We start from the raw sequence: 13,889 nt of genomic DNA, 5'->3' as shown, positions 1-13,889 counted from the left end.
TGTGAAAAACTGAGTTTAAATGTATTTGCCGAAGATGTATGTAAACTTCTGACTTCAACTGTATGTAAGAATAAGTAAATATTAACCTGTGAGTTGAAATTGATTGAAATCTGCTGATTGTGCCCTTTTTAATTTACCAAAATGATTTATTCATTTCTCAGAACAGTTGCAGTTGGAAAGATCTAACTGCCTCTTAGTGACACAAAGTACATACAGTGTCATTGTTTACCTAACCCCTGTTCTCTTTACCATCTCACTCAATTTCTCAACTGTTGGCTCATCTGATGTTTAAACTTGAATCAGCTGTATTTTATCTGGTGCTGAAATCCCATCCATCCAGTCATGAGTTGACTATCCTACTTTCTCTGGGCCCATTCTGTTCTCAGCTACCCATCATTTGCACCAACTTCTGTTCAACCTTTCTCATTCTTATGATCAAAACACTGCTTTATGTTCCATTATGCCACTGGCGTTGGGAATTAGGCCATTCGGCCCATTGAGTCTGCTCCACTATTTCATTGTGGCTGATCCACTTCCCTCTCAGTCCCAATCTCCTGCCTTCTCCCTGTATCCCTTCACGCTCTGACTAATCAAGAATCTATCAACCTCTGCCTTTAAACATGCCCCATGTCTTGGCCTCCAGAGGCTGCCTGTGACAAAGAATTCCACAGATTCACCACTCTCTGGCTGAAGAAATTCCTCCTGATCTCCATTCTAAAAGGACGCCCCTCTATTCTGAGGCTCTATCCTCTGATCCTAGACTCTCCCATGTAGGAAACCTCCTCTCTATAAAGGCCTTTCAACATTTGATAAGTTTCAATTTGGTCACCCTCTCATTCTTCTGAATTCCATTGACTACAGGCCCAGAGTCATCAAATGCTCTTCATATGACAAGCTGTTCAATCCTGGAATAATTTTTGATAGCCTTCTTTAAACTCTGTCCAATGTCAGCACATCCTTTCTTGGGTAAGGGGCCCAAAGCTGCTCTCAATACTCCAAGTGGGGCCTCACCAGTACTTTATAAAGCCTCAACATTACATCCTTGCTTTTATATTCTAGTCCTCTTGAAATGAATGCTATATCACATTTGCCTTCCTCACCATAAATTCAACCTGCAAATTAACCTTCGGGGAATCTGTCCTTTTGTGCCACTTCCTAAGAATTTGATTTGGGGCAGCAATGAAGGTTCTCCATCTCTGACACACACAGCTATGGAAGGATTCTTCATTTCTATTTCCATAAGCTTTTTTTGACCAGTCAGTGTTTTTAGCTCTGAGCTAAACTCCTGAATCTGGAGGAACAGTGGACCACTCTGTCTGGCTTCTACCCTTTGACCTGTTTGGCATGAACGACCCTATCAGGAGCCAAAGCACAAGGCCCTGATTCTGAGTCATTGAAGCACACAAGCCTCCAAACCCTACAACAATGTGCTCCTCAAGAAGGAGTTTGCACCTTTTTCCCCTCCCTTCTTCTGCCCTTCTCCAAACATCAAGATTTACATTTGCTGGACTTGGTGGCTCGGATGAAGATCTGTCCTTCCCAAGCCCCACCATGAGTTGTCTGCTGCTGAGGCTTATCTTGCCCGGGTTGCCCACATTGATACCTTCTCATTTTGTTTTGAAACTCCTTTTTCTGTGCAATACTTTTTTGGTAACTTGTGTGTTAAAGCTGCAACCCTGGCAAAATGGCTGTGGGTTTGGACAAAATATGGCACTTGTTTGCATCTCCTGGGTGACATCATTTAACACGCCCTATTAAAATCAATGATTTATCTGTAGAGACTACTTGAAATGGTACCGCTGGATGATGCCTGTTCTCTCTGTTCTGATCATATTCTAATGCAATCTTCTACCATCTGTTAGGAGGTACAGAAACCTCTTGGCTAAGAGAGCAAGACTGAAAAATAGCTTCTTCCTGACGGTTGTTGTGTAGCTGAATAATGATATGGCCTGGCTTGCCACTGTCTTTTGAGTGATGTAGACTATCAAAGTTGTTGTGTGTAAATATGGCATTTTTTTTACTGCATGCATTGCAAATATTCTGTTTTGCCTGGACTGGTGTAGCACTGCACGCTCATCACCTTGAGCAATGATGATAAAGTTCTATTCTAACCAACATCTATTTCTCTCTTTAAGATTAAAAACTGCTGATCTCCAGAACACGGAACGGAGGACACCATGTTAACCCTGTGGCTTGTTGTCTTGCTCGCTGTGAGTGCGAGCTTTGAAGAGCTTTCTCAAGAGAAACTCAAAAGTGCGTATTTCTTAATTTCTCCAGTGCTAATCTGTTTGTTCGCTTTTATTGTTCATACTTCACTCTCTGGAACTCGTTCAAAAAGTTGGTTATAACCAAGCTGTGTTTTGTTATTAGTTTCCTTAATGTGATCAGCCGTTAACACTACTTGATGTTAAGACTGTCATTGAATGTCACTGGTACCCCGACTGACTTCATGATGAAACTAATATTGGAACGGGCCAAATCCACAGCTCAGACTTTGCAAATGTTCATGGGCAGCTTTTTTTTTGGTTTTGGAAAGTGGGCTGAGAATGCAGAACTGTCCTTGTGTTGTGACTGTGAACAAAGTTACCAGAGAGACTAGAAGCTAATGGATATAGAAACCTTTATCCTAGCAGAATGAGTATTCAGGTATCATGTTTGAGACACTTGGCCGAAGAGGCCTGCCTGACCCAATACTACATGGTATTTATATCGTCTCCCCATCTCTGAAGATTGGTTGCTGCTGAAATAAATATTTGCTATATACCCTAACTCCAGAACATGCCCTAACACTTAAGTCTAAATTGTTGTCCATTATTAGCTTACAGAAAAATATAAATAAAAAATGCTGTAAAATTTCCCCTTTCCATCATGGGTGCATGAACTAACTGTGCATACATACTTGAGGGGAAGAACTTTTTCATTTTTAGCCCAGGGAGTTACTGAAAGCAGGAAGGTATGTCCTGGAGACTGATGAAGGTGGTTTCTTGACAACGTCTAGAAAGTATTTGAATGAGTATGTTATACATGGAAATATACTCAGTGGCCACTTTATTAGGTACACCTGTTCGTTAATGCAAATATCTAATCAGCCAATGGTGACGGCAACTCAATGCATTAAAGTATGCAGACATGGTCACGAAGTCCAGTTGTTTCTCAGAGAATACATCAGAATGGGTAAGAAATGACTTAAAACTAGTTCATCTTTTGATACAATTTCTAAACTTAGCAGCCTAGAACCATGTATGCATAGATACTGGTGGTGACCTCCATAAATGATATTGGAACTATCGGGAGGATACAGAACCTGAATAATTGATGGGGAAGGGATTGTATTGTGAGTCTTATGGCATGTAAACAGGCCCGCTGAGCATTTACCTCCTGACTGTCCCTAATCCTTCTGACTAATCCCATTTTCCACTACTAGATTGTAACCTACACTCAGTGGCCACCTTATTAGGTACAGGAGTGTTTGTTCATGGTCTGCTGCTGCTGTAGCCCATCCACTTTAGCGTTCGCTGTGTTGTACATTCAGAGATGCTCTCCTGCACACCACTGTTGTAATATGTGGGTATTTGAGTTACTGTCTCCTTCCTGTCAGCTTGAACCAGTCTGGCCATTCTCCTTTGACCTCTTTCATTAAGAAGGCATTTTCACCTCCAGAACTGCCATTCACTGGATGTTGTTGTTGTTTTTTTTTTCATTTTTCACACGATTCTTTGTAAACTCTAGGGATGGTTGTGCGTGAAAATCCAAGGACATCAGCAGTTTCTGAGATACTCAAACCACCCTGTCTGGCACCAACAATCATTCCACGGTCAAAGTCACTTGGGCCACATTTCTTCCCCCATTCTGATGTTTGCTCTGAGAAACCACTGAACCTCGTGACCATGCCTGCCTGCTTTAATGCATTCAGTTACCGCCACATGATTAGATATTTGTATTAGCGTGCAGGTGCACCTAATAAAGTGGTCACAGTGTCATTTTCATGTATAAAATACTTCCTAAATGTTTTCGGAGAATTGCCTTCCTCTGCCTCCTGCACATGTATTCCTGTTTTCAATAATTCTGTGGATTAAAAACTAAAGTCCAAATCTCCTGGCTCTTTATATTAAACCTATGCCTTCTGCTCAGGGCAAACATTTTTATTTTTATTTAGAGGTGCGTCTTTGGAATGTGGGAGGAGACCGAGTGTCCGGAAACCTGTCCTGTCATGGGGTGGGGGGGAGGGGGCAGAGACGAACAGTACCTTAAGGACAGAGGTGGAACTGAACCTGGATAGTGTTAATAGTGTTGTGGTAACTACCCCACCGCTGTGCCTCAATTTCTTACTGACTATCCCATCTATGTCCCATGGCTTTCTACAGTTCAGTCACGCCCCCTCTAAGCATTTTCCTCTCTGAGGAAGAACGGACCCAGCATATCCACTCTCTGTAGCTTAAAATCTGCAAGACAGAATCTCCTCTACTATACTCTAACAGGCCCAGCATATCCATTTTCTCCTAGTTTAAAACCTCCAAGACAGAATCTGCTCTACTGTAAGGTGATGACCAAATGTTTCAGCCCCTCTCCTTTCTTTGGCAGTTTTCCAAATGGAATAGAATTTCATGTAGACTACATCACCGCATATCTTGTCATGTCATGTTTTGAAAAAATTAAGTTGCGATCTTTTAAGAAAGCCATGCCAATTTATCCATTTTTTATCTCTGATTTTAGACCCAGGTTAATCGTGCCCCTCAGAAATTTCATTTCAACTATTTCCCTACTTCTGGATTGGATTTGTAGCCTTTTGTTATGTAGTTTACCCTGCTGTTCTTGAATAGAAACTACCACGTTCATTGTCTTCTGCTTGTTAATACCACTGCAATTTCTTCCCTTGCCTCAGGCTTTGCATTGCAGTCGGGTTTTGTGGATTCACCCACCTGCTTGCCACCTTGGGTCCCACACCACCAGAGTCAGGAACAGTTTTTACCCTACAACCATCAGGCTCCTGAACCAGCATAGATAACCTCACTCACCTCAACACTGAACTGATCCCACGACCTACAGTCTCACTCTCAAGGACTCGATATCTCATGTTCTCAGTATTACTCATTTAATTTTTATTTGCACAGTTTTCCCTCTTTGCATGTCGGTTACTGGTCAGTCTTTGTGCAGCTTTTTACAAGTTCTATTGTATTTATTTTCCCGTGATGGCATGCAAGAAAATAAATCTCAAGGCAGTATTTCAAAGAGTCAAAGTACATTTATTATCAAAGTATGTACAACCTTGACATTTATCTTCCCCACAGACAACCATGAAACAAAGCTCAAAGTAGGTATAAATTGTACAACCTTGAGATTTGTCTGCTTACAAGCAGCCCCAAAGCAAGATACCTGAAAGAATCCAATTGATAATGTGTCTGAGGTGATGATCTACCACATTAAAAGTGTTATTAATAAAGTATTTAGTTGTATTTCTTGCCTTATGAACCACCAGTAAGCTGTCGCCCAACTTTAGTAGCGTTATCTTAATCCGGAAGCAAAGAAAACTCAAAGGAAACGTGGAACCTGTTCAAGGAAGAACATAACCACCCACTCCATACGCAAAACAAAATCGTGCATAAACCAGCAAGTAGCACAAAATTGAAAGAGCGGTGGCATATTCAGTTCAGTTCATTATCTGCAGCCCCCCCCAATGAAAATCACCCAAAATAGCAACAAAGAAAGGAGTGCCAAGAAACACATCATAGCATGAACTAGAATCCAGTCCAAAACCACACTGATTAAACCTTGCCCAAGACCCAGACACTGGCACTATCCTCCAACAGCATCGAGGGAGCAAGAGCATTCCATGCAGGGACCTTCCTTCCGGAGCAGGGAGTGGGGGAGAGAGGAATAGACCATCGCATGCAGACCCCTTCCTCCGTGAGCATGAGGCTGGTAGGCAGTGCTGAACACCTGCTTGTCTTCCTGCACAAGCCTGAGTGATTTCAAACTTCCTCTGGACTGAGATTGGTGAGAAATGGAGTCAATTATGGGCTTGCACCCCCTCTGCAGGTTCCTTGGCCTTCTCACTTCGCTTGAAGCCTCACCGAGCCCTCCCGGAGACGGCAAAGCACCAGATCGCTCAATTGGCCTGAGAGCACTCCGCAAAAATATAGATCATAGGCTCTAACATTAGCAGAACCACATTTGAAAGGAAAAGATGTAAAAGTAGTAGTTTTGTGAACCGCCTGGAGGACGTCACTCTCGGTCGTATTGTTCGCTGGTGCTGTCTTCTTCAAGACGTATACATACTTTGATAGTAAATTTACTTTGTTTATTACCTTAAAGTCAAAAATCTATGTCTAATTAGTTGTTAATTGATGTATAATTCTACCAATCCTCTGAATTCTCCGACTAAAGTGTCCTCCTGTACAGTGAACTCAAATGAGAAATGTTGATCTAAGATGTTCTCGTTGATACGGTGGTGAAGGCAGCATATGGGAAATTGAACAAAGTTGGGTTGCTCCCTTTGGAGTGGCAAAGGCTGAAAACTAGCCTAATAAAGTTTATATAATTATGAGAAGCCTGGATGGGTGGTACACTTTCCCCCAGACTAACACCAGAAAGCGTACATTTAAAGTGAGATGGGGTAGGTTTAAGGGAGATGTGCAGGGCAGATTTTCTTTAACAGTGGTGGGTGTTTGGAATGTGTTGCCGAGGTGGTGTGAAGGCAGATATGATGGTGGTGTTTGGATGGGCGCAGAAATGTGCAGAGAATGGAGGGATCTGGACATAGTGTAGGATTAGTAAAGCATTTAAGTACTAGCTTGACACATCATTGCCTGAGATGCCTGTACAATGAGTGCTCTAATGTTCTAAGATCTCACCTGTCTTCTAGGGTACAAGATGAGAGGTGTAGATAGAGTGGGCAGCCGAGTTTCCCCAGGGCAGAAACGGCTGATACGAGGGGGCATCATTTTAAGGTGATTTGGAGGAAAATATGGGGGGTGTTTGTTAGAGGTGGGTTTTTTCCCACTCTGTGGTTTGCGGAATGCACTGCCGGGGTGGGGATTGAGTCAGATACATTATAGACTTTTATGCAACTCTTAGATGGGTACATAGATGAATGAAAATTGGATGGCTACGTGGGAATAGCAAGCCACTTCTCAAGAAGAATTTGCCACGCGTAATCTTAATCAGGATATCACGATTGCCTACATCATATGACACATGATGATGTGGGAAGGAAGGGTTGGATTGATCTCAGAGCAGGGCAAAAGGTGGGCACAACTTGTTTGGTTCTATATTTCTATTGCCATATTGGTCTTTGCTGGGTCCTACAGTTCCCCAGTTAACTTGTTGCCCTCAATATAGTTGGTTTAAAAAGCTTGGGAAATTTTCCTTGATCTTGTCCACCAGGTTCTATTTCACACCATTGCTTTGCTTTTCTGATATTGCTTATTTGTAGCTCCATGTATTTTCTACACTGCTGTGAGGGCTGTTCGGTTTTCTAGTTCAATAGATGTGCTAAGTGTGGACTGTACTCTTTTCCATCGATGGTGCCTGGTCTGAGCTCCTCCAGCAGTTTGTGTGTGTATTGCTTGGATTTCCAGCATCTGCAGATACTCCCTTCTCTGTGATTGGATAGCTACATTTTTTTTTAAAGTCCAGAGGTGATTTGATTAAACTGGGCTTGATTCCAGGAGGAAAGTTGAAGGCAGAGTTAATTAAATATTTTAAAGGAATAGATAATGAAGAGTTACGTAGTCCAGAACAGCAGAAGCAATGGATAAGACTTCGTTGGAAGGGATTTTAATTCAAAAACAAATCTTGGAGAATATGCTTTCCTTGGGAGATGATGTAGCAAACTTAATATTCTAATTGGATTCTTTTTAGAAAAAGATATTACAAGTAGGGCATCTTTTCTCATTTATTGATTCAGTTTATTTGCATTTTAATTACTGTTCAGAAAAATCAGTTAATTTTAATCATTATAAATGCACTCAGTGGCCACTTTATTAGGTACCTCTTGTACCTAATGAGGAGTCCACTGAGAATACATTTATGGTTTTCTGCACACCACTGATGTAATGAGTTTGTTTGAGTTACTGTCGCCTTCCTGCCAGCTTGAACTAGTCTGGCCATTTTCCTCTGACCTCTCTCTTTAACGCAACGTCTTCATCCACAGAACTGCTGCTCTCTGGATTTTTTTGTTTTTCACATCATTCTTTGCAAATACTAGAGATGGAGATTGAGTGAAGGAAGGACAGCGTCACGCCGAGGGTGCGGGGAGGAAACAGATAGGACGCTCCAATAAATTTAACCTAATATGTGTGGTTGATGTTCTATTTGTTTTTAATTTTTAGAGCTTTCAACCGAGGGACAAAACTACCTAAATAAAGAAATTGAAAATGCCATCAATGGAGCAAAAGTTATGAAATCGCTTGTAGACAAGAATGACCAAGAACACCAGAAGTTCCTACGAAAACTAGAACTAACCGACAAGCAAAAGAAGGTATTGTGCACTGTTGTACTGGCTGTTTTATAGATAGATTGATGTACTTTATTGATCCCGAGGGAAATTGGGTTTCATTACAGCCACCAATCAAGAATAGAGCATAAATATAGCAATACAAAAACCACAAACAATCAAACAATAAAATGCAAACTATGCCAGACGGGAAAAAAGTCTAGGACCAGTCTATTGGCTCAGGGTGTCTGACCCTCCAGGGGTGGAGCTGCAAGTTCGATGGCCACAGGCAGGAACGACCTCCCGTGCGGCCCAGTGTTGAATCTCGGTGGAATATGGCCGGAGTCCAACAGTAAAAAGTTCAATATCGGGTCTACAAACACATTCCTCGATCGTAATATGACCCGGATTGCACCATCTGTTGTTAACCAGAACAGTAAGCACCCAACTCTTTTACGCTTACTGCTCTCAGTGCACTTCCGGTCAGCCCGAACGGTCTGGAAGCTGTCCATGGAGAAGTTTTGATCGGATATGTCCTCGTGCAGCCCCGTTCCAGTGAAACACATAACACTGCACTCCCGAAATGTTCTCTGACGCTTGGCTAGTGCCGTGAACTCGTCCATTTTATTACCCACCGAGCTCCTCTTCTCCATAAGTCTCTGTTGAATCGACCCGGTCCTCTTTCCTCGACCTTGTGATCTCCCCCTGCATCCTCTGTGTGTTTTCCTCCAGATTTCAGCAGGGGTGTCTGCTGCTCTGCTCGCTAAACCGGCTGGTATTAGGGCAAACAGCTGGTCCCTTATTATACCTTAATCAGGCTTTTGACCTAAATATTGTTTGAAGATGTATCCCCCTCCCCCTGCAGAGTAACTGTTCAGTCTGAGGTACAGCATGGAACCGGTCCTTTCTAGCCCGATGAGCCATAAAACATTAGAACAGAATTAGTACATTTGGTCTGTTAAGGTTGTACCACCATCCCATCATGGCTAATTTATCATCCTTCTCAACCCCATTCTCCTGCCTTCTTTTGATGCCCAGCAACTATTTAACCCTGGCCTAATCACAGGACAATTTATGATGACCAATTAACCTACTAATCAATATGCTTTTGGACTGTGGGAGGAAAGCAGAGGAAACAACCAATTGTGCTAACAACTCTACCTGATGCCCTAGCATTTCCAACCTTCAAGATTGTGGAAATAATTTGCTCTCAACAGTTGATTATATTTCTTATCATATATTTAAATGTTTTAGTGTCTTCACCTTTTAATACTTCTAATCCATCATCATGTGTGGAGGAGTGGGTGTTAAATTACTTGAATGAAGTCTTCCCCAAGGATCATTGCCTTGTCGTGGTGGGGAGGCTTGTGAGTGCCAGAGATCGCCAGCTCTATGCAATTTGTAGCTTGAGCATCTGGCTTTTAGGTCCTGGTAGGGTCACCCATGGTGGTAAGGTCAAGGGGCTGGTTCCGGCCAAAGAGGGATCCAATGAAGACCTTTGTGGTGGAGCTGGCCGAAGATGATGGCGCATCACAATGGAAGTGAAGGCAGGGGAAGACTGAAGCAGCGAAGGGTCCCCAGTCACCTTGCACTCCATGTCACTGGATCCTTTTTTTTTCAAATCTTTTTATTATTATTATTCAAAAATAACAGGAGTACATCGAAGTAAGCAACACTTACAATGTCTCAAGGAGAAAAACATTATTTTAAAGATTGAAAAATTTTGGTGATAATAAAAAAACCCTACTAAGCAGAAAAAGTGAGGAAAAAACCCCATTAGGTGTACAACCCCGGAGCCATGCGTCATATAAAAGGCTAAAAGATACAAAAAGATGAACATCAAACCGCCAGCAAGAAAAAAAACTATACCAAACATTTACATTTAGATCGTGGAGGAAATCTATCAATTAACTCAAATGATAATAACGAGCAAATGAATCCCATCTTTTCTCAAAATCAAATAAAGGTTCAAAGGTTTGACTTTTAATTTTCTCCAAACTAAGACATGGCATCACTTGAGAGAACCATTGTGACGAAGTGGGAGCTGATGTATCCTTCCACTTCAACAAAATGGCCCTCCTAGCTATCAGTGTAACAAATGCAATAACATGTTGGTCAGACACAGAGATACAACGGATATTTTAAAGAATTATTCCAAAAAGCACAGTTAATTTGTTAGGTTGTAAATTAATTTAAAGTGCTTTAGAAATTGTCAAAAAAACTGATTTCCAGAATTGTTCTGGTGTAGAACAAGACTGAAAACGTGTCAATGTAGCTGTCTCAGTTTTACATCTATCACAATAACTAACAACATTAGGAAATATTTTAGAGAGTCTCTCCTTCATCAAATGGTAACGATGTACAATTTTAAATTGAATCAGTGAATGACTAGCACAGATTGAAGAAGAGTTAACCAGCTTCAGAATCCGCATCCAATCCTCCGTCATAAAAGTCAAATTGAGCTCCTTTTCCCAATCTTGTTTAATGTTAAATAAAGGACACTTATAATTTATTATTACAATGGGATAAATTCTTCCAATAGAACCCTTCGAAGGGTTCATACTCATAATAGTATCTAACAGGTCAACCTCCAATATGTAAGGAAAATTACTTAAATATTTTTGTAAGAAATGTCTAACTTGAAGGTATTGTAAAAAGTGTGAGTATGAAAGAGAATTTTTATCAACTAATTGTTCAAAAGACATCAGTCTATCTTCTATAAATAAATCCAAAAAATAATTAATACCTTTATTTTTCCAAAGTAAAAAAAATTGGATCACTCAAAGAAGTAATTTTGATAAATTAAACTACAAAGATTAATTTTTTCTGTACAGACAGAGCGGTCCCTAGCTTCGTATTCTATCATAGGCTGCTTGCCTTTTTTTTTTGGGCTTTCGGGGAGGTGGGTGGGGTTAGAGTTGGAGTTTTTTTCCCATTGGGTGGTTCCGGAGCATCCGCGTTTTCTATGTGGTTGTATTCTTCATCGCTGCGATTTTTGATCATCCCGTATTGGTATGTGCTCTGCGCGTGTATAAAGTAGAATAAAATTATAGTGTGGTATTTAAACGGATTAATGAAATAAGTTGCATTGTACATGGTTGGAATCATCCTATCAAACGAAAAAAGACTTCTAAAATTATTAACCGATTCCAACCTGATAATTTTTGCTCAAGAGACACATATCAGGGCGGGAGATCAAAATAGATTTTTTTGGATGGTGGAGAGGTTTGCAGTTCCACTCCACTTCTCAGAGTAAAACCAAGGGCGTGTCCATCTTTATTAAATCCAATATATTTATTCAAGAGCATATTGAGTCAGATTCTACTAGTAGATTTTTAATTGTTAAAGGAATGATCTGTAACAGAAAAGTTGTTTTGCTCAATCTGTACAGTCCTTACTTAGATGATCCTTTTTTTAAAAAGGTATTGGCTTTACTGCCTGATTTAAATGAATATATGTTGATAATGGGTGGGGATTTTAACTGTTGTTTAAATCCTATGATTGACAAGAGCTCAACCAATCAGTGACTTCTAAATCGCTCCGTCACTTATTAACTCCTTTGTGATCGATTTTTGGATTGATCGAATTATGAAGGTATCTGCACCCTGATAACAGAAAATATTCTTTCTTTTCACATGTTTATAAAAAAAAATTCAAGGATTGATTATCTTATAATCGATCTCCGCTTCTTGCCTAGTGTTAAAAATTGTGACTGATGCTATTGCTACATCTGATCATGTGCCTCTGAGTTTGTCTTTTGAATTTGATGATGTCATTCTTGCCCGCCCACCTTGGTGCATGCCTCAGACGTTATTGCAAACTCTGACTTTGTCACTTTCATTGAAACCCGGATAAAAGAATTTTTTCTTTTTAATGATATAGGGGATATGTCCAAATTAATTAAATGGGATACATTTAAAGCATTTTTATGTGGTCAGATCATTTCTTATTCAGCTAAGGTTAAAAAAAAAACAGACTAAAGCAGAATTAGATAAGATTTCAAAACAAATTAAAAACTTAGATAATATTTATGCAATTTTCCCTAATATTGATTTATTCAAACAAAAGGTGCAACTTCAATCACAATATAACCTATTACTAACTCATCCCATTGAAGGCTCTTTGCTTAAGTTAGAGCCAATTTTATATGTTTGGAGATAAAAATAACAAACTGCTTGCATCTCAATTAAAAACGGCTAGAGCCAAAAGGCTAATTTTGAAAATTCGTATGGGGATATGAAGAAATTAATAAGATTTTTAAAGATTTTTATACTGAACTTTATAAATCTCAATGTCCAGTAGATTCTTCTGAAATGAATGCTTTCTTACGAAAGATTGCTTTTCCTAATATTTCTGTTGAGGATCAGAAAAACTCCTGATGCCCAAATTACTGAAGCCGAAAATCATAAAGCTATTTTTCCAATGCAATCTGGTAAGGCCCCTGGACTTAATGGCTATCCTGTAGAACTTTATTAAAAAAATTTGGAAAATTGCTTTCTCCGTATATGTTGGAACTGTTTAAGAATTCTTTTGTGAAAGGTGACTTACCCTCTACTTTCTATGAGGCTTTAATTGTTAAAAAGGATAAAGATCCTACTGACTGTGCCTCATACAGACCTGTTTCATTATTGAATGTCGATGTTAAGATTCTGTCAAAGATAATGACCAATCGGTTGGAGAATATTTTGGGTAAAATTATTTTTAAAGATCAAACAGGCTTTATAAAGGGTCGTTGTTCTTTTTCAAATGTTCAGAGACTATTTAACATTATATATTCGTCCTCTTTTAAAACTCCACAATGTGTCATCTGTTTGGATGCTGAAAAAGCGTTCGATTGAGTCGAATGGAAATATTTAATGTTTTAGAGAAATTTGGCTTTGGTGTTAATTTTAATAATTGGATTAGAATGATATATAAAGCTCCTATTGCTACTGTTGTCACTAACAACTGTAGGTCTCCTTTTTTTCAGCTTTCACGGGGGACAAGACAAGGTTGTCCATTAAGTCCTTTGTTATTTAATTTACTATTAGAACCCCTTGCTATTGCTCTTCGTGAAGCTAAAAATATCCATGGGATTTTTGTGAATGAGACCATTCGTAAGATTTCTCTTTACACTGTCGATTTATTGGTTTATATATCTAATCCCGAAGAATCTTGCTAAAATTATTCAATGAATTTGGAGATTTTTCAGGATATAAAATAAATTTTAGTAAAAGTGAACTGTTTCCTTTAAATGAATCTGTCTGTATATATGATAATATTCCTTTCAAAGTCACGGATTCTTTTAGATATTTAGGGGTTATAATCACTAAAAAATATAAGGATCTTTATAAAACCAATTTCGTTCCCTTGGTAGACTCTATGAAGTATTTGTCTAGTAGATGGGGTCCACTTACATTTTCACTTGTTGGTCATATCCATATAGTTAAAATGATGCTTTTACCAAAATTTTTAT

The 13,889-nt window shown here is 39.6% G+C and overlaps 1 protein-coding gene across 3 annotated transcripts in view; it reads left to right on the top strand.

Moving 5' to 3' along the window:
- Positions 1-13,889, top strand: part of clu (clusterin) — a 41,071-nt gene that overhangs the window by 7,336 nt on the left and 19,846 nt on the right. For all 3 annotated transcript variants that reach the window (XM_063033350.1, XM_063033368.1, XM_063033360.1), the window contains exons 2-3: positions 2,136-2,253; positions 8,331-8,479. In XM_063033350.1, the coding sequence (XP_062889420.1) occupies positions 2,178-2,253; positions 8,331-8,479 (225 nt within the window). In that variant the 5' untranslated portion in view covers positions 2,136-2,177. The remainder of the gene's footprint in view (positions 1-2,135; positions 2,254-8,330; positions 8,480-13,889) is intronic.

This window comes from Mobula hypostoma, chromosome 2 (genome assembly GCF_963921235.1).
Source record: "Mobula hypostoma chromosome 2, sMobHyp1.1, whole genome shotgun sequence".
Classification (NCBI taxonomy): Eukaryota; Metazoa; Chordata; class Chondrichthyes; order Myliobatiformes; family Myliobatidae; genus Mobula; species Mobula hypostoma.
Note: the sequence above shows the minus strand (reverse complement) of the source record. Positions and strands in the feature narration are given on the sequence as shown.